The sequence below is a fragment of the Pristiophorus japonicus genome, chromosome 2, assembly GCF_044704955.1.
Source record: "Pristiophorus japonicus isolate sPriJap1 chromosome 2, sPriJap1.hap1, whole genome shotgun sequence".
In the NCBI taxonomy this organism is placed as follows: Eukaryota; Metazoa; Chordata; class Chondrichthyes; family Pristiophoridae; genus Pristiophorus; species Pristiophorus japonicus.
Window position 1 is genome coordinate 228,698,020 of NC_091978.1, and position 21,190 is coordinate 228,719,209.

Sequence of the window (21,190 nt, forward strand, 5' to 3'; positions counted from 1 at the left end):
TTCCCACATTATTCTCCATCGGCCAAATTTTTGCCCACTCACTTAACCTATCTATAACCCTTTGCAGGTTCTTTGTGTCCTCCTCATAACTTTCTTTTCCACCTATCTTTGTATCATCAGCAAATTTGGCTACAGTTCACTTGGTCACTTCACCCAAGTCATTAATATAGATTGTAAATAGTTGAGGCCCCAGCACTGATCCCTGTGGTACCCCACTAGTTACAGTTTGCCAACCTGAAAATGACCCATTTATCCCGAATCTCTGTTTTCTGTTAGTTAGTCAATCCTCTATCCATGCTAATATATTACCCCCAACACCATGAGCTCTTATCTCGCGTAGTAACCTTTTATGTGGCATCTTATTGAATGTCTTCTGGAAATCCAAATACACGACATCTACTGGTTCCCCTTTATCCACCCTGCTTGTTACATCCTCAAAGAACCCCAGCAAATTTGTCAAACATGATTTCCCTTTCATAAAACCATGCTGACTTTGCTTGACTCTATTATTTTCTAAATGTCCTGCTACTAATTCCTTATGGACTCCAGCATTTTTTCAATAACAGATATTAGGCTAACTGGTCTATAGTTTCCTGATTTCTGCCTCCCCCCCTTCTTGACAGTTACATTTGCGGTTTCCAATCTGCTGGGACCTCTCCAGAATCCAGGGAATTTTGGTAGATTACAACCAATGTATCCACTATTTCTGCAGCCACTTCTTTTAAGACCCAAGCATGCAGGCCATCAGGTCCAGGGGATTTGTAGACCTTTAGTCCCATTAGTTTGCCTAGTATTTTTTCTCTAGTGATAGTGATTGTTTTAAGTTCCTCTCTCCCTATAGCTCCTTGATTATCTATTATTATTGGGATGCTTTTAGTGTCTTCTTCCATGAAGACTGACACAAAATATTTGTTCAAAGTCTCTACCATTTCCCTGTTTCCCATTATTAATTCCCCAGTCGCATCCTCTAAGGGACCAACACTTATTGTAGCTACTCTCTTCCTTTTTATGTACCTGTAGAAGCTCTTACTGTCTGTTTTTATATTTCTTGCTAGTTTACTCTCATAATATATCTTCTCTCACTTTATTACTTTTTTAGTCATCCTTAGCTGGTTTCTAAACATTTCCTAATCCTCTGCTCTACCACTAATCTCCGCAACGGTATATGCCTTTGTTTTCAATTTGATACCATCCTTAACTTCCTTAGTTAGCCATGGATGGTTCATCCTTCTCGTAGAGTCTTTCTGTATCACTGGAATATATCTTTGCTGAGCGTTATGAAATATATCTGCCACTACTTATCTACCGGCTTAGCCTTCAATCTACTCCCCAGTCCACTTTAGCCAACACTCTCTTCATACCTTTGTAATTTTCTTTATTTAAATTCAGGACATAATTTAAGACCCAAGTTTCTCACCTTCAAACTGTATTTGTAATTCTAACGTGCTATCATCACTCTTCCCTAGAGGATCCTTTACTATAAGATAATTAATTAATCCTATCACATTACACATTATCAGATCTAAAATAGCCTGCTCCCTGTTTGATTCCACAATGTATTGTTCTAAGAAACCATCCCGAATATACTCTATGCACTCGTTTTCAAGGCTACCTTTGCCAATTTGATTTGTCCAATCTATATGAAGATTAAAATCTGCCCATGATTATTGCAGTACCTTTCTTACAAGCCTCCATTATTTCTTGATTTATACTCTGTCCTACAGTGCAGCTACTGTTTGGGGGACTATAAACTATTCCCACCAGTGACTTATTTCCCTTATTATTTCTTATCTCCACCCAAACTGATTCTGCATCTGGATCTTCTGAGCCAATATAATTTCTCACTACTGCACTGATCTCATCCTTTACTAACGGAGCTACAACACCTCCCTTACCTTTCTGCCTATCCTTCCAAAATGTCAAATACCCCTGAATATTCTGTTCCCAACCTTGGCCACCTTGCAACCACGTCTCTATAATGGCTATCAGATCATACCAATTTATTTCTATTTGTGCCGTCAAGTCATTTATTTTGTTATGATTGCTGTTTGCATTTAGAATAATTTAGCTTTTAATTTTGATTTTTTTTTACCGTTTCCCTACTCTGACTCCATGTTCTGGTGCACTCTTATCTTTATACGCTCTGTCCCTTCCTGTCACACTCTGGTTATCATTACCCCTATCGCTACCCTGCACCATTGCCTTTTCCTTTCTATTTGACTTTTAAAATTTCCCCTCACCTGAATCCTCCCTCCTACTATTTAGTTTAGAGCCCTATCTACAGCTCTAGTTATTCAAAATGATCCCAGCATGGTTTAAATGAAGCCCATCCCAACGGAACAGCTCCCTCTTACCCCAGTATTGGTGCCAGTGCCCCATGAATCGAAATCCATTTCTCCCGCACCAACCTTTGAGCCATGCTTTCATCTCTCTGATCTTATTTCCCCTATGACAATTTGCTTGTGACTCAGGTAGTAATCCAAAGATTATTATCTTTGTGGTTCTGCTTTTTAATTTAGCCACTGCTCATACTCCCTCAGCAGAACTTCTTTCTTTGTTCTACCTATGTGTTGGTACCTACGTGGACCACGACAACTGGATTTTCCCCCTCTCACTCCAAGTTCCTTTCCAGCCCAGAGGAGATGTCCTTAACCCTGGCACCGGGCAGGCAACACAGCCTTTGGGATTCACCCTCTCACTGCAGAGAACAGTATCTATCCCCCTGACTATACTGTCCCCTGCCACACAGAGACAAATAGGAAAACACAGTGACAAAAGAAGTTAGAATGAGGGGGGTGAAAAAGTTTTCTTCAAAATTTGTGTCTGTGAGCAGTGCCACAAGAGACCAAACTAAAGCCTCAATAATTAAAATAAGCTGAAGACTGATGTTACTTTGGGAAATACTTTAGAAATTATTCAATAAATACTTGGTATTTGTTGCAGTGAAGGAATTTATTATATTGCATGCCTACAGACAGAACACATTCTATTCATTTATGAAACCATTTCCTATCACATTAATCCTTCACAACACAGGCAAACAAAGTTACAATGAAGATTTTTATTTTAACTACAATCTTTTGATGGTCTTTTTACAAATTTTGCTCTGCACTAGATATTCTAGAGATTCAGCGTCACAGTTCTCTCTCGGAAGCAGATCTCTCTCTCCCCTACGATCAGGATTTTACAGTTACTACAAAATATCTAGCTGTATGATAATGTGACCCAATGGACTTAAAAATGAAACACTTTGCAGTGTGTACCGGATACTGAAATCTTACAAATGACCCCACAGATATCTTTCAGAAGACAGACTTATAAACTCCCAAGTGCATCAAAGCCAATTCTAACCTAAGAATCTGATTTATTTTATGTGTACGATATCAACAAACAGAATAAAGTTTACATTGAAATTTAATCTAATCTCTATTGCTCCTTAAAATATCAAAAAATAACAAATTATACAAACCTAACCAGTGATAAGGCCTAGCTTCACATTTACAAATCAGTAAACTGACTGGCTGTAAGCTTAGCAAAGGGAGATCTGTCACTCTGGGCTCAAAATTGGCCCACTCATTTTTTCGGCGCTCTCACGGGAGATGCGCCGACTTTCTGCGTGGAAAACTGCTCCAAAAAAATCAGTCCCCGCTTTGGACGCTGTCCGGCCTCTCCCGGGTCTTCGCGCAGCGTGGCCAGTCGGGTCGGGGGCGGAGCCAGCGTCCCGCATTGAAAACAGTGTTGGGACTCCGGCACATGCGCGTTGGAGTGTGCGCGCATGAGCAGATAGCTCCTGCCCCCAGCCTCTCAGTGTGTGTGATGCAGCGTGGGACCCGATACATCCCTCCCCTATCCCAGGCCGAATGGCCTACCGCACAGGCCGGCCCGCTGCCTTCCCGGGCTGAAGATGTGCGTGTGCGTGCTGCAGCGTAGGAATTTGGCATAATTGATGCTAGTTAGAGCTATGCCTGGCCTGAGAGACAGAAGCAGGAGAAATGTTCTTGGTGCAGGAGAAAATGCCTCGTTCGGACTGGTCATCGAGATCGTGCCGTTCGGGGCGACAGCAAGCCTGATTCGGAAAAGATTGACTTTGCCGATTGTATTTTTTTTTGTTGTTGGGAAAGACCATATCACAATTAATTGGAATATATCCATTTGAGTCCGTCAAATCACTTTGAAAAGTGGGATGATAATGATCATTATCATCATCACACCGGCTGCTGGTGCGTCCCACCCCTATCCCAGGCCGAGTGGCCTACTGCACAGGCCAGCCCACTGCCTTCCTGGGCTGAAGATGAAGGTAGGGTAGGACTTATTTACTTCTATTTTTTATTTGGATATTTTGAAAAATTTATGTAAATATGTTTTGTCTCTTGTGAATTTGTCAAGCCTATTCACCTGGCGCTATTGTGAAAGGAGAACATAAGAGACAGAGGAACACTGAGAGAATACTTTATTTCTTGAAGTAGACTTTAGTTCAATAATATGGGCTCAATTTTGGCCCAGTATAATCATTGCAAACAAATAGTTGTTTAAATTAGTTGTGAGATTAGGGCAATTAGGGCAATTTAATTCAACTATCTTTTACTTCTTTTATTTTTGTTGTTTAAGCTTCCATGAATGCTTCTGTTGTATAGTAAATTAACTTTGCGAAGTTTGTCATATGATATCATTAGCTGTTTGATCCTATTCACATTCTTTAGTCAAGTCATTAAGTTCTGCTGGCCTCCAATGTGCTGATTTCTTAACTCTCCGCAAGGGTTTTCACAAGCGGTCACAAGTGGCCACATACACTGACCTAAGTTAGTTCGGAGTAACTATTAGCTGGCCAAAGTGGCCTAAATGGCCAAAACGGGAGGAGGTGGCTGGTAACGCTCCCTTTTGGAAAAAAAACTAAACTAAAAAAATCCTAACTAACTCACTTACACCGGCGCAAATTGAATGTGCAAAATGTGGATTTTTAAGATATTCCAGAAAAATCAAGTTGCTCCAAAAAAAACAGAGCAACTCCTGGCCAATTTTGAGCCCAATATTTCTACTCTAGATTTTTGAAGTCTGACTCCTTTCATAGCTGGACAGAAAGCCAAAGGTTTGTCCAGTGACCCTTACCCAGCTCTCCATGTCTGGGGTTTGGCCAGATGAGGGTTCATGTGACTGAGCAATCAAACTGGCTCCTGCCTTCCTAGGTTTGGACTTCTTTGGAAACTACCTCACCACTGGGCTTATACGAATGAAGCCATTCCAACATTATACCCAATTTCCTCTTTAGGATGTCCTAACAAACCTCCTTACTTAAAACTGTTGTGGTATTCGAAAAACACTGTCCTGGGCAGACGCTTTAACTGGATCTAATTTGCATTCTTAGAATTTTTATTCTGAGGATTGTATCCAATGTGAGCTAAACTTAATTTAATAACAACATGTTAATATAAATTATTCAAAATTCCTTCTAGGCCAAATAGTGAAAAATCTCAAACACAACAGTGTTCAATAGATGCGCAACATTTGAATAATGTTGTGTGGAGACTATGCTCCAAAACATTACATTTGTTTTTACCAATATGACACCATAATTGTATTCCATTACCGAGATACTCACATTTAACATTGTCTTCTCTTCTATTTTAGACATGGATTATGTTTTTCCATACTGCAGTGGGATTATTCTAACCAGTACAATCTATTTTCTTATATACTGTGGAGTGAAGAAAAATAAACCATGTGTTTATTCAACAGCAATATTACCTGGTAAGGTGAAGTGATCAACAGTCACAATGTCTGTATAATGATCCTTGGATAATCAGGCAATTTAAATGAAATGGTCACAGTGGTCTTTATCAGTGATTCTAAAGGTTCCCGTACAATGCTGTGGACCTTGGGCCAACCAACGGTAACTCCCAGCTACTGTAATAAATAATGTATAACAAGACTAAACCTCTATTTTTAGTTTGCTGAGCCAGGGTGTTGGTTTAACATCTTAGACCTTACAATGAGCAATTAACTGAGAATCCACTTTCTCAGTGATGAGGTCGGCAGGTGTTAAACAGAGTTGTTTGATGGAGCTAATTTTCAGTTAGCTATTTGATGTAAGTTAAGTGATGAGTTGAAACTGAGAGTAAAGAACTAGAGGACAAAATTCAAGAGCCTAAGCAAGACTAGAAACTGGAGAAATGTTTTTCCAAGGTGCAGTGGATATGTGGATCAAACTCCCAGCAAAAATGTGGCAATTGACTCCTTCAGAAAAGAAAGCATAATTCCAGTCAGGAAAAGTATAAGGATCAGCACAGACTGAGATGATCAAATATTGTATAGAACATGACCATTCTTATTTGTGTATGGTAAACAACTTCTGATACGTCCTTACTATACAGTATAAATGCACACGAGGCCCATGCTTGAGAGGTCAGTCTGTGACCTGTCCTTTATTCCTCAGCACTCAAGTGATGAAGGTGGGTGGAGCTTCCCCTTTTATCCCTGAAGGTCCAGGTTAGGAGTGTCTCCCACCTAGTGGTCATTGTTCTCACAGTGTACAACTTAGGTCAGATTATACATGGGTTACAATGCTGGTTGAATACATGACATCACCTCCCCCCCAAAGTCTTATTGGGATCACAAGTTGAGTCTCTCTGGTGGTTTACGCTCTCTTGGAGAGCGCCTGAGTTGGAGCTCCGGCTGTTGGGCGCTGGCCTGAGTGTCTGCTGTTTGCGGTGCCTCAGGCCTATCCAGACTGCCCACAGTGATTGGGCTCTCCTCCACTTGGTTCCGGTGGTCGGTCACCTGTGGTGGAGTGAACTCTACATTGTGTTCTTCCTCTGCTTCTTCTATGGAGTTGCTGAACCTCCTTTTTGTTTGATCCACGTGTTTGCGGCAGATTTGTCCATTGGTAAGTTTAACTACCAGGATCCTATTTCCCTCTTTGGCAATCACGGTGCCTGCGAGCCATTTGGGCCCTGCAGCGTAGTTGAGGACAAAAACAGGATCATTTACATCAATACATCGCGCTCTCGCATTCCTATCATGGTAGTCATATTGTGGCTGGCGCCTGCTCTCAACAATTTCTTTCATGGTGTGGTGTATAAGGGATAGCCGGGTTTTGAGCGTCCTTTTCATTAGTAGCTCTGCGGATGGAACCCCTGTGAGCGAGTGTGGTCGGGATCTATAGGCCAACAGGAGGCGTGATAAGCGGGTTTGTAGGGAACCCCCTTGGATTCTGAGCATCCCCTGTTTGATTATCTGCACTGCTCATTCCGCCTGGCCGTTTGAGGCCGGCTTGAACGGTGCCGTTCTGACATGGTTAATTCCATTGCCTGCCATGAAGTCCTGGAATTCAGTGCTTATGAAGCATGGGCCATTGTCGCTGACCAAGACGTCCGGTAGACCGTGAGCGGCGAACATTGCCCGTAGACTTTCTACCGTGGCAGAGGCTGTGCTTGAATTTAAAATTACACACTCGATCCATTTGGAGTAGGTGTCTACTACAACCAAAAACATTTTTCCCATGAAAGGACCTGCGTAGTCCACATGGATGCGTGACCAAGGCTTGGCGGGCCATGGCCAGGGGCTAAGGGGGGCTTCCCTGGGCGCATTGCTCAGCTGGGCACACGTGTTGCACCTGCGAACACAAAGTTCCAGATCTGCGTCTATCCCTGGCCACTAAACGTGTGACCTGGCAATTACCTTCATCGTGACAATGCCCGGGTGCTCATTGTGGAGTTCTCTGATGAACACCTCTCTGCCCATCTGGGGCATGACTACGCGGTTTCCCCACAGTAGGCAATCGGCCTGAATCGAGAGTTCATCCCTGCGCCTGTGAAATGGTTTAAATTCCTCAGGGCATGCCCTGTACGTGGCTGCCCAGTCCCCATTCAGGACACATTTCTTGACTAGAGACAATAGCGGGTCTCTATTTGTCCAGACTTTAATCTGACGGGCTGTCATGGGTGAGCCTTCGCTTCTGAAAGCTTCAACAGCCATGACCATCTCAGCAGCATGCTCAGTAGCCCCCTCAGTGGTGGCTAGTGGGATTCTGCTGATTGCATCGGCGCAGTTTTCGGTGCCCGGTCTGTGCCGAATTGTATATTCATAGGCGGCTAACATGAGTGCAAACCTCTGTATGCAGGCCGATGCGTTTGCATTTATGGCCTTGTTGTCGGCCAAAAGGGACGTTAGGCGTTTGTGATCTGTCTCCAGTTCAAATTTCCTGCCAAACAGGTACTGGTGCATTTTCTTTACAGCATATACACATGCGGGCGCCTCCTTTTCTACCATCCCGTAACCCCTTTCTGCCTGGGACAGACTCCTGGAGGCATAAGCTACTGGCTGTAACTGACCCTTGACATTGACATGCTGCAACACACACCCGACACCATAGGACGACGCATCGCACGTTAAGACAAGTTTCTTACATGGGTCATATAGCGTTAACAGATTGTTGGAACATAACAAATTGCGTGCTCTATTAAAAGCCCTTTCCTGGCTGTCCCCCCCAGACCCATTCGCGACCTCTAGCAGCGTGCTCAATTTGGGAAGAAAGTTACCAAAATAGTTCAGGAGCCCCTGGAATGAACGCAGCTCCGTCATGTTACGGGGTCTGGGTGCTCTCTGGATCGCTTCCGTCTTGGACGCAGTAGGGCTGATCCCGTCTGCTGCTACCCTAATCCCCAGGAATTCTACCTCTGGAGCTAGGAAGACGCACTTCAACTTTTTCAGTCGCAGCCCTACCCGGTCCAGCCTGCGTAGCTCCTCCTCCAGGTTGTGGAGGTGTTCTTCAGTATTGTAACCCGTGATGAGGATGTCGTCCTGAAAAACCACCGTGCCTGGAATCGACTTGATGAGGTTTTCCATATTTCGTTGAAAGGTCGCGGTGGCCGAGCGAATCCCGAACGGACATCTGTTGTACTCAAACAACCCCTTGTGTGTCGTGATGGTGCTCAGCTTCTTCGACTCACTCGCCAGCTCCTGGGTCATGTAAGCTGAGGTCAGGTCCAATTTTGAAAAAAGTTTGCCACCGGATAGCGTCGCAAAGAGGTCCTCCCCTCTCGGTAGCGGGTACTGGTCTTGGAGTGACACCCGATTGATGGTGGCCTTGTAATCGCCACATATCCTGACCGACCCATCCGCCTTGAGCACCGGCACGATCGGGCTCGCCCAGTCACTGAATTCGACTGGCGAGATGATGCCTTCCCTCAGCAGGCGGTCCAATTCGCCTTCTATCTTTTCCCGCATCACATACGGCACTGCTCTGGCCTTGTGGTGTACTGGCCTGGCGTCCAGGTTTATGTGAATCACTACCTTGGCCCCCATGGAAGTGCCAACGCCGGGTTGAAATAATGAGTCACATTTGTCCAGGATCTGTGAGCATGATACTCGCTCCACAGAAGAAATTGCATTGACATCGCCCCTGGGACAATCCAGAGTGGCAACCTGTTCTCCGAATCTTTGTGGGTCACGACTACCATGGCGCTGCCTCGCACCGGAATGATCTGCTTTGTGTAAGTTCGTAGCTGTGCGTCAATCGGCAATAATTTTGGCCTCCTGGCCTTGGACGCCCACAACTTTTCGAACTGTTTGATACCCATCAGAGACTGGCTGGCCCCCGTGTCTAGCTCCATTGATACTGGGATGCCATTGAGGAGCACTTTCATCATTATCGGTGGCGCCCTGGTGTATGAACTGTATATGTGCTCCACATGAACTCGCTGAACTTCAGCTTCCAGCGATTTCCCCCAGCGTTCACTTCTGCAATTTCTGCAGGTATTTTGCTCATCTCTGCAAACTCCGGCTGAGTGTGTGCCTCCACGCCTCCAACATGAGCTGTTGTTTGAAACAAAAGATCCCTTGCCAGTCGATCGTCCCTGACTGCCCCTGTGACTGTCCTTGAATGCGCCATTAACAGGTGTTGATGGCCCCATTACTGGCCGCATTGTCCCTTGCAATGGCGTGAATCGCCGTTCAGCTTGCCATTGTCTCTGTCGAACTCCCCTTCTGGGTTCGACTACATGTTGGGGCCGATTGCCCTTGTCTGCCTGGAGAACTGTGTGCTGCTTTAACAATGTTGAATCTCTGTTCCAACCATTCCTTAACACAGTACCTCTCGTCTGTTCTGCTAGTGGCCATGCTCGCGTGGTTTAAATCCCAGTTTCTCGTCGCCATTGATACGTCCTTACGAGACAGTATAAATGCACACGAGGCCCATGCTTGAGAGAAGGTCAGTCTGTGACCTGTCCTTTATTCCTTAGCACTCAAGTGATGAAGGTGGGTGGAGCTTCCCCTTTTATACCTGAAGGTCCAGGTTAGGAGTATCTCCCACCTAGTGGTCATTGTTCTCACAGTGTACAACTTAGGTCAGATTATACATGGGTTACAATGCTGGTTGAATACATGACAACTTCAATGAAGGTATATGGATAAACAGCCATTTTGGATTAGCTTCTGGAAAGCTCTGGAAATTGTGGAAAAGTTGCAAAATGTCCACTCAGGAGATAAAATAAGTGCGGTGAAACCCACAATGAGATAAATTGTGATAATCTGTAAACAAACGGTTATACTAAGCCTCGTTTTATGCTTTTGTCATATTTTGGATTATTTGATCATTTTTTCATGGAAAGGATTTTGGGTTTAGTTTTGTTTGTGTTATATTTTAAAACAGCAAATTTGCACAGGTTTTAAAAATGTCAGGATGCAAGCATTGAAAATGTGTATTAAAGCCAAGTGGGCCAGTTTGTAAAATGTTGCAGCCCACATTCTACTGATACAATTAAAATCAACTTTCTCACCGCAGGCCCATTAAGCCAGGATGTTCCTTATTCATTTTGTGCATAATAGGAGTTATTTTATTAAACCCACACTCTAGGGTGGGAAAGGAGAAATAGCTGGTTTTAGCATCATTGAATGGGAAAGGAGCCAAAGTGTCAGCCCTCGCTCTGGTTTGGTACACATAGTCAAGGAACAAAGAGATACATAGGCAATCAGTCAACTATGTCTGAGGAAGAACCCTGGCCTAGTGAGGAGGGACTTTCTCTTCTCAATTCCAGAGCCAGTCAGGTCAGTGTTACACTGTGTGTAATGAGCAAGTGTGACCTTAGCTCCTTTATTAAGGTTCCAGAGTGCAGATACCTCATGGGTGGCCTGCTTATATACTGTGCTCCCAAGGGATGCTGGAATCCCTTGGGACTCCAACAGGTAGGCACTCTTGTGGACAGGTGTGATGCAGGTTACAAAGTGTTAAATACATAACATCACTCCCCTTTGAAGTCAACAGTATACTTATTTACAAGTTGAGATGATCTGGGGCTTTGTGCTCGCTTGTCAATCGTCTCGGTACAAATGCTGGTGTCGGTGGGTTGGTCAGTTCTTCACTGAGCTGTTGGGCAGCCGGCCTTGCCGTGCTGCTGGGGATGATGAGTTCGGTTTCATGGTCAACCATGATGTCAGTTGCCACGTGTGTGTGTTGGAATGTCAAAGTTGGTGGTGTCTTCTTCAGGTTGTTCGTAGCTGTTGGTGAACCGCAATTTGATTTGGTCCAAGTGTTTTCTGTGCATTTGTCCATTGGTCAGTTTGACCTGAAATACCCTACTCCCTTCTTTGGCTGTGACCGTGCCAGCGAGCCATTTGGGAACATGTCCATAATAGAGCACAAACACAGGATCATTGATCTCAATATCGCGTGACAAATTTGCGCGGTCATGGTACACATTTTGTTGATGCCACTTGTCCTCCACGTGTTCATGTAGATCAGGGTGGACCACAGAGAGCCTTGTTTTAAACGCCCTTTTCATGAGCAGCTCAGCTGGGGGAATCCCGGTGAGTGAGTGGGGTCTGGTGTGGTAGCTGAGCAGTACTCGGGACAACCGGGTCTGCAGGGAGCCTTCCGACACGCGTTTCAAGCTTTGCTTGATGATCTGAACTGCCCCTTCTGCCTGGCCGTTGGGTGTGGGCTTGAACGGGGCAGATGTGACATGTTTGATCCCGTTGCGGATCATGAATTCTTTGAATTCAGCACTGGTGAAGCACAGCCCATTGTCGCTGACTAGGACATCAGGCAAGCCGTGCGTGGCAAACATGGCTCGTAGGCTTTCAATGGTGGCTGTGGATGTTTACAGACATTATTGCACATTCAATCCATTTTGAGTAAGCGCCCACGACAACCAAAAATATTTTGCCTAGGAATGGGCCCGCATAGTCCACATGGATCCTCGACCACGGTTTGGATGGCCAGGACCACAAACTTAGCGGTGCCTCTCTGGGTGCATTGCTCAACTGAGAGCAAGTGTTGCACTGGTGCACGCATGACTCTAAATCTGAGTCGATGCCAGGCCACCACATGTGGGATCTGTCTATGGCTTTCATCATTACGATGCATATGTGGGTGCTGTGCAGTTCGCAAATAAATGTGTCTCTGCCTTTCTTGGGCAAGACTACGCGATTGCCCCACAAAAGACAGTCCGCCTGCAGGGACAGCTCATCTTTGCGCCTGTGGAATGGCTTAATCGCTTCCTGTATCTCTGTGCCCGGTCTGTGGCGGAATACATAGTTGTACGCTGACAGTGTGAGTGCCCATCTTTGGATGCGGGCAGAGGCATTGGTATTAATCCCTTTGCTCTCCGAGAATAGCGATATGAGCGGCTTGTGGTCAGTTTCAAGCTCGAACTTGAGGCCAAATAAGTACTGGTGCATTTTTTTTACCCTGTATACGCATGCCAGAGCCTTTTTTTCAACCATGCTGTGGGCCCTTTCGACCTTGGACAAACTCCTGGATGCATACGCAACTGATTGCAAAATTCCCGATTCATTAACCTGTTGTAACACCCGACCCCATATGACGACGCATTGCAAGCTAACACCAATCGTTTACCTGGGTTATACAGGACAAGCAGCTTGTTAGAACACAATAAGTTTCTGTCTTTCTTAAAGGCAGCCTCTTGTGAATTCCCCCATACCCAGTTGTCTCCCTTGCGCAGTAGCACATGTAGGGTTTCTAGCATGGTGCTTAACCCAGGTAGGAAATTACCAAAGTAGTTAAGGAGTCCCAGAAACGACTGCAGCTCCGTCACATTCTGTGGTTGCGGTGTGTTCTTGATGGCCTCTGTCTTGGCGTCGGTGGGTCTGATGCCGTCTGCTGCGATTCTCCTTCCTAAGAGTTCAACGTCCTGTGCCAGAAAAACACACTTCAAGCATTTCAACCTGAGCCCCATCGCGATCCGACTGACTAAAAACCACCTCCAGATTCTTCAAGTGCTCCAAGGTGTCCCGACCAGTAACTGATATGTTGTCCTGGAAGACCACTGTGCAAGGAACCGACTTTAGCAGGCTCTCCCATGTTCCGCTGGAAGATCGCTACGGCCGACCGAATCCTGAATGGGCACCCATTGTAGATAAACAGACCTTTGTGTGTGCGGATGCAAGTGAGGCCTTTCGAATACTCCTCCAGATCCTGTGTCATATAGGCCGAGGTCAGGTTCAGTTTGGTGTACGTCTTCCCTCCAGCCAGGGTCGCGAATAGGTCGTCTGCCTTGGGTAGCAGGTACTCGTCCTGCAGCGAAAAACGGTTAATCGTTACTTTATAGTCCCCGCAAATTCTAACCGTATCATCCTCCTTGAGTACCGGAACAATAAGACTGGCCCAGTCGTTGAATTCCACCGGCGCGATGATGCCTTCACATTGCAGCCTGTCCAGCTCGATTTCCACTTTTTCACGCATCATGTACAGTACCGCCCGAGCCTTGTAGTGGATGGGTCACGTACCAGGAACCAAATGGATCTGCACTTTCGCCCCCGAAAAGCTTCCAATGCCTGGCTCGAATAACAAAGAGAACTTGCTTAGAACCTGGGTACATGCGGTGTCATCGACGGACGAAAGCGCTCGGATGTCGTCCCAGTTCCAGCGGATTTTCCCCAGCCAGCTTCTGCCAAACAATGTGGGGCCATCCACTGGCACAATCCACAGCGGGAGTTCGTGTACTGCTTCATCATAGGTGACTTTGACTTCAGCACTGCAAATTACAGGGATTAGTTCCTTGGTGTAAGTCCTTAGTTTGGTGTGAATGGGGCTGAGCTTGGGCCTGTGTGCCTTCTTCCCGCACAGCCTGTCGAAGGCCGTTTTACTCATTATGGACTGACTTGCCCCCATGTCCAGCTCCATAGACACTTGAATGCCGTTCAGTTCAACTTTCAACATTATTGGTGGGCATTTCATCGTGAACGTATGTACCTCTGCCTCCTCAGTATGAGTTTCCAATTCCATCTGATCTACTGTGGATCGATCTTCCTCTGCAATGTGGTGGTTTGCAGGGTTTGCAGGGTTTGCAGCTCGTCTGCACATATGTTGGAGTTGTCCCATTGTTCTGCAACCATTGCACGCATAGTGCTTAAAGCAGCATTAATAGGGCCAATGATCACCCCCGCAGCGCCAACAGGGTGTTAACTGCCTCACATTAACAGATGATGGCAGACTCTGGGTCAATTGAGGTCGGGCCACAGCAGCCGGCATGTACGTTCTGCTCTGTACATTTCTGCTCAAAACTGACGTTACTTTATGCACAGTACTGGCCGAAACTTATTTGTTCTGCGAAATCTGCTTGGTGTTGTCGCTGGTGGACATAAATGCCTGGGCTATCGTTATGGCTTTACTCAGATTCGAAGTTTCTACAGTCAACAGTTTGCGAAGGATTGTCTCATGTCCGATGCCCAGTACAAAAAAGTCTCTGAGCATTTTTTCTAGGAATCCCTCAAACTGACAATGTCCTGCAAGGCGCCTTAGTTCAGCAACATAGCTCGCCACTTCCTGGCCCTCCGATCGTTGACACGTGTAGAACCGATATCTCGCCATCAAAATGCTTTTCTTAGGATTTAGGTGCTCCCAGACCAGCGTACACAGTTCTTCATAGGATTTCTCTGTTGGTTTTGCCAGGGCCGAGAGAGTCTTCATGAGGCCGTAGGTTGTTGCCCCACAGACATTTAGGAGGATCGCCCTTCGTTTGGTGGTGTTCTCGTCATCTTCCAGCTTGTTGACCATGAAGTATTGGTCGAGTCTCTCCACGAAGGCCTCCCAATCGTCCCCCTCTGAGAACTTCTCCAGGATGCTGACCATTCTTTGCATTTTCATGCGGTTGTTCATTACCTCGTCGCCAATTGTAATAAATGATCAGTCTGAGTACTGTGTGTAATGAGCAAGTGTGACCTTAGCTCCTTTATTAAGATTCCAGAGTGCAGGTACCTCGTGGGTGGCCTGCTTATATACTGTGCTCACAAAGAATGCTGGGATCCCTTGGGACTCCAACAGATAGGCCCTCTGGTGGACAGGTGTGATGCAGGTTACAAGGGGTTAAATACATAACAGTCAGAAAGGTGGTCAGAAGGCTTTTGTTGTTTATCTTGCTCTCAAGGACATTTCTATAATTGGTTGAAGCAAGGTGAGTTTTGGTTACATTTAATGGGCTGTATGTTCACTTACTTTCTGTAAAATAAAGCAGCTTAACAATTTGTATCTGGCCTTATCTCACTCTGTATTTCTGTCTATCAGCAGAAAGTTTGGAAAAATGCATGTAAGGGCACGACAAAGACATGAAATCGAGTTCAGATTACAAGGGTTTTAATTATTATACTCCTGGGTTATGTTAGTTTATAATTAGATATTGGATGGCATAGGCATACTTCTAAACATAAGAAGCTTGGACCCCTTATGAAAATCTCCAACCCCCTTGTACTCGTGAGAATATCCAAACTAGAAACAAAACTTGTAGCAGCTTTCTTTTATACTTATGAGTGTTATCTCATTGAAGGCTAACACAATTTCAAATTGGGCTGAGGAATAATGGTTTACTAACCTCCAGACATTAGTTGGTTAATGTAATCATCTATATGATATGGATTTATGATTTGGATTCAGAAATTGAATATAAATTGGATAGATTAGGTGAGTGGGCAAATGCATGGCAGATGAAGTATAATGTGGATAAATGTGAGCTTATTCACTTTGGTGGTAAAAACAGAGAGACAGACTATTATCTGAATGGTGACAGATTAGGAAAAGGGGAGGTGCAACGAGACCTGGGTGTCATGGTACATCAGTCATTGAAGGTTGGCATGCAAGTACAGCAGGCGGTTAAGAAAGCAAATGGCATGTTGGCCTTCATAGCGAGGGGATTTGAGTACAGGGGCAGGGAGGTGTTGCTACAGTTGTACAGGGCATTGGTGAGGCCACACCTGGAGTATTGTGTACAGTTTTGGTCTCCTAACCTGAGGAAAGACATTCTTGCTATTGAGGGAATGTAGCGAAGGTTCACCAGACTGATTCCCGGGATGGCGGGACTGACATATCAAGAAAGACTGGATCAACTGGGCTAGTATTCACTGGAGTTCAGAAGAATGAGAGGGGACCTCATAGAAACGTTTAAAATTCTAACGGGTTTAGACAGGTTAGATGCAGGAAGAATGTTCCCAATGTTGGGGAAGTCCAGAACCAGGGGTCACAGTCTAAGGATAAGGGGTAAGCCATTTAGGACCGAGATGAGGAGAAACTTCTTCACCCAGAGAGTGGTGAACCTGTGGAATTCTCGACCACAGAAAGTTGTTGAGGCCAATTCACTAAATATATTCAAAAAGGAGTTAGATGTAGTCCTTACTACTAGGGGGATCAAGGGGTATAGCGAGAAAGCAAGAATGGGGTACTGAAGTTGCATGTTCAGCCATGAACTCATTGAATGGCGGTGCAGGCTAGAAGGGCCGAATGGCCTACTCCTGCACCTATTTTCTATGTTTCTATGTCTATGTTTCTATGTAAATTGACAAAGTGGCAAAGTTGCAAATAATACCAATTTTTTTCTGAACAACAGCTCAGGAAATACAGAATGAATTAGACAAAATATATGATTGAGCATAACAATCGCAATTAAAATTTAATATGAACAAGTGTAAAACATTGCACATAGAAAGGAAATTGGATAACAGCCGTACTCCATGAATGGTGTTAAAATAGCGAAGGATTAAACTCAACGCTCAACATATCCAACCACTACTGAGAAGCAATCAACAAAGCCCATAGAATCTTGAACTACACAATCAAATAGAGTATCATTCTGACAAAGTCATGATCAGACTGTATAGTACTTTGGTCACACCATGGGGTCAACTTTCAACTTCGGTGGGGTGAAAAGCTAGCAGTAGCAGATTAGTTGGCCCGTTATATACAGCAGTAAATAGAATGAAAACGGTTAATCCAGAAAATTACTTCAAACTAAATCGCCAGAGTAGGACAAGGTAACACAGGTTCAAATTAGTGATTGGCAAATTTAGCACTTTATCAGGAAGTTTTTATCCACAAAAAGTGATCAGTACATGGAACAGATGTTTGGAGAGAACAGTGGAGGTAATAAGAGTTGGAGGGATATAAAGGAGAGACTGTATGGTCTTCATCATTGAATGAGCTCAAATCAATTCAAATGCTTTCCTTATCCATGTTTATCTTGTGAGGCTGCTCAGGCTAATTTCAGTTTGGATTGATTAAAAACAAGATAAAAGATGATCTCAGAAATTATGACAACGCTGGTTAACCTTATTAGGAAATCTCTGATTTTTGAGTATTGTAAATATGAAAGATTAATCCAGCCAGAAATTCATGGCATATTAGCTCAGTGTGAAGTGATACATTTAAAAGTCTAGATGTCGCTATGTTCCTTGTGTCTTATCACAGTTGATCAATGTTACTAAATGGTTTGATGGGAGATTGGAACATTTTTGTTTATACAATAATGGGAGCCAATGTCTATGCTTTGATTATTCGGAATAGCCTTGTTGCTGGCAGTGTATTTATGAAAACTGCTAGAAAACTCTTAACGGGTAGTTCCTTTTTTTACTTTTTCCAGATTAAAAATATATTCCCAGGGACTCTGTTCCCTCCACGGTGCCTTGCTCAATAGAAGCATGGACTGGAGATTCAGGGGCAGAGCACAAATTTTTCGGGGCGCTTGGAGGCGGACAAAAGGGGCACACCTCGGGTGAGGGCGCCAGAAAATGAGGTTGGGGAAATTTGAGCCACATGTATCTGATTCTTGGCGCTCCTGACATTCTGGTCATTAGTTGCCAGTTCTCTGATTACACTCCCATTGAACAGGCTCTTCACTGGGAACAGAGGCTCCTAAAGCTCACCCTCGATTATTCTGGTATTTCCTTTACAGAAACAAGTTGTCCATCTGCAGATAATTAATGCTTCCCAATTTTCTTCATTCTTAGCATTCTTCTCAGGACTCCTGTGGGGAATAGCAAACAGTTCATGGTTTCTGGCAAACTATTTCCTTGGTGCAGTTATCACTTTTCCTCTTGTTACTGCTGTGAGTACCTTAAAAGTATTGCTTATATTTGTAACTGTGTCAATAGATAATATAAAACAGAAGGGAAATATCTAAATTCTCGTTGAAGCTGAAACTGAAAGACATTGGGAAGTGCTGATCGGCGATAAGCTGTGCAGTGCTACTGACACTAAAATCACTGGCAGAACACACTGGCGTAGGCTCTTTTAGCAATGTTGGCTGTATACATATAACTGCTCGCAACTCCATTGTATCACAAGGAGACACAGATAATTATTTTTACTTCATTCTCAGGATGGGAGTAACCATGATCAAGAAGGTGGTTCTCCCAGGACAAGGCTAGCCCATTGCACTTCGGGTGTGCTGATGCCTGCAATGTCCCCAAATGCAGGATACTCCACTGCAAACATTTGTGGGTATCCCTGGCTAGCTGCTCTGAGAAGGTGAAAGTTGGTCTTCTTGAACAGCTACAGCTCTTTGTAGAGGTTTGCTAGGAGTTAAGAGTCAATCACGTTGATGTGGACTGGAGTCACATATAGGCAAGACTGGGTAAGGACGGCAGGTTTCCTTCTCTAAAGGACATTATTGAACCAGTTGGGCTTTTACAGCAATCCGACAGCTTCATGAAAGACAGAAAGACTGTTATAGTTATAAATCATCTTCCACGACATCGGGATGTACATTTGAAGTGTTGTAATGTAGGAAACACAGCAGCCAATTAGCGCACAGCAAGCTCTCACAAATAGCAATTTTAAATTAATTTGCATTACTTCACTTTTACTGATATCAGATTTATATTTCCAGATTTAAAAAAAAAATAATTTAAATTTTCAAATTGCCAGAGTGTGATTTGAACTCATATTTTCTGGATTACAAGTCCAAGCCTCTGGATAACTAGTCCAGGAATATAACCACTACACTACTGTACCCACAGAAATTCACAACTTATTCCTCCGTGTTGTTAAGAAGTATTTCAGCTTACATACACATTCATTCCAAAGCATCATAACTTCCCCATCTCTTTTGCCCAGGCTAGGCACAACTCACCAGAGGTTTTGACCCATCAAACTCAGAATCTCTCACAGCGATGGGTCTTGTGACCTTGCTATGTTAAACTGATGCCAAATTCATATAGATCCCATTTTCACACCACATCCTGCCATCTTGATCACTGCTTTAAGGAGCTTCTTAAAGGAGGAGAGAGAGATAGAGAGGCGGAGAGGTTTCCCAAGGGAATTCCTGAGCTTAGGGCCTAGGCAACTGAAGGCACAGCCACCAATGGTGGCGAGATGGAAATCGGGGTTACCCATGATGGGTTGCAGGATGACCTCTTAGATCTCACTGTGTGTGCTCCTGACTTTCTAAACTTTGAATCTTTTGCACTTGCAGGACAAGATAGTGCATAATAGAAGAAAGCAGACATGGACTGAAGGGGACCGAACAACATTCATGAGTTCATTCCAAAATGCTGCCTTGCAGGTCATTGGGCCAGATGGCATACATAAATGGGACAGAGTGAAGTTGAAGACCTCCTCCCGGCTCAGGGTGAATGCTAGAATAATGCCCCTTCTCACCCCGCGCTCTCACTCACTACCCCGCAGGCATATGCTCCGACGCAATGCCATGTGACATTCTATTGTCACACAAACAATACTTGAAGATGTACCCTAACATGTGTTCCTCTTCACTTTCTGTAAATGCGCCACAGGAAGCAATGAAGGTCTCTGTATCTCCCAAGAAAATAGCTGTTCACAGCACCCTGCATTACTCATTCCTTCTGCTCCAAGCACCAGCACAGGTATAATGCACCCTGGGTGAATTTAGATTGTGAATTAGAGCAGGGTCATGCAGAGAGCACAAGAGAAGAGCAGATGATTGTTGCAGTGGAACTAAAGGAACCTGCATGCTCTTTTTCAGCTGCTGAGCCCTCGGATTCTGACTTCATGGGCCTGAAATAAAATGCATGTTATTGGAATACTACAGTTTCTAGTCTTCACTGGATGTATCAAGCATTCTGCGTGGTCTGAGGGCAAGTGTGGAAGAACCCACTATCCTCATCTATGCTGTCACACATGACAGCTTCCCTTCACTGCAGCCTTTCCACGGAACCCACAGTAACTCCTAGGATATCTGCAATGGATCTCCCTGTTCCTGAGGATCTAAGCTCAGTTCAATATCTCTTGTTAATTTTTTTTTAATTCATTCATGGGATGTGGGTGTTACTGGCAAGGAAAGCATTTATTGCCCATCCCTAATTGCCCTTGAGAAGGTGGTGAAGAGCTGTCTTCTTGAACAGCTGCAGTCCTTGTGGTGAAGGTCCTCCCATAGTGCTGTTAGGGAGGGAGCTCATAGATTTTAACCCAACGACGATAAAGGAACGGCAATATATTTCCAAGTCAAGATGGTGCGTAACTTGGAGGGAAACTTGGAGGCGGTGCTTTTCCATGCGCCTGCTGCCCTTGTCCTTCTAGGTGGCAGAGGTCGCGGGTTTGGGGGGTGCTGTCGAGGAAGCCATGGCAAGCTGCTGCAGTGTATCTTGTAGATGGTACACCCTGCAGTCACGGTACGCCAGTGGTGGAGCGTAAATGTTTAAGGTGATGGATGAGATGCCAATCAAGCGGGCTGCTTTGTCCTGGATGGTGTCGAGCTTCTTGAGTGTTGTTGGAGCTGCACTGATCCAGGCAAGTGAAGAATATTCCATCACACTCCTGACTTGTGCCTTGTGGATGGTGGAAAGGCTTTCGGGAGGCATATGCAATGTTCCCATTATGCTGCACAGCCGCGCTGTGCTCTGGCAGTCCCACGCAGCTGGCTCCATCTGCTTATAAAGGGGAAAACTGCATATGCGTGGAATTTTGAATGACCCATGCAGTCCATTAAAAGGGCTG

At 44.7% G+C, this 21,190-nt stretch overlaps 1 protein-coding gene across 1 annotated transcript in view; it reads left to right on the forward strand.

Annotated features, from left to right (window-relative positions):
- LOC139229933 (transmembrane protein 144-like) overlaps positions 1-20,260 on the forward strand; it is a 124,631-nt gene extending 104,371 nt beyond the window's left edge. Inside the window, exons 9-11 of the mRNA XM_070861583.1 lie at positions 5,626-5,745; positions 18,226-18,323; positions 20,090-20,260. Coding sequence (XP_070717684.1) covers positions 5,626-5,745; positions 18,226-18,323; positions 20,090-20,260 — 389 coding nt within the window. The remainder of the gene's footprint in view (positions 1-5,625; positions 5,746-18,225; positions 18,324-20,089) is intronic.
- The last annotated feature ends 930 nt before the right edge of the window (positions 20,261-21,190 follow it).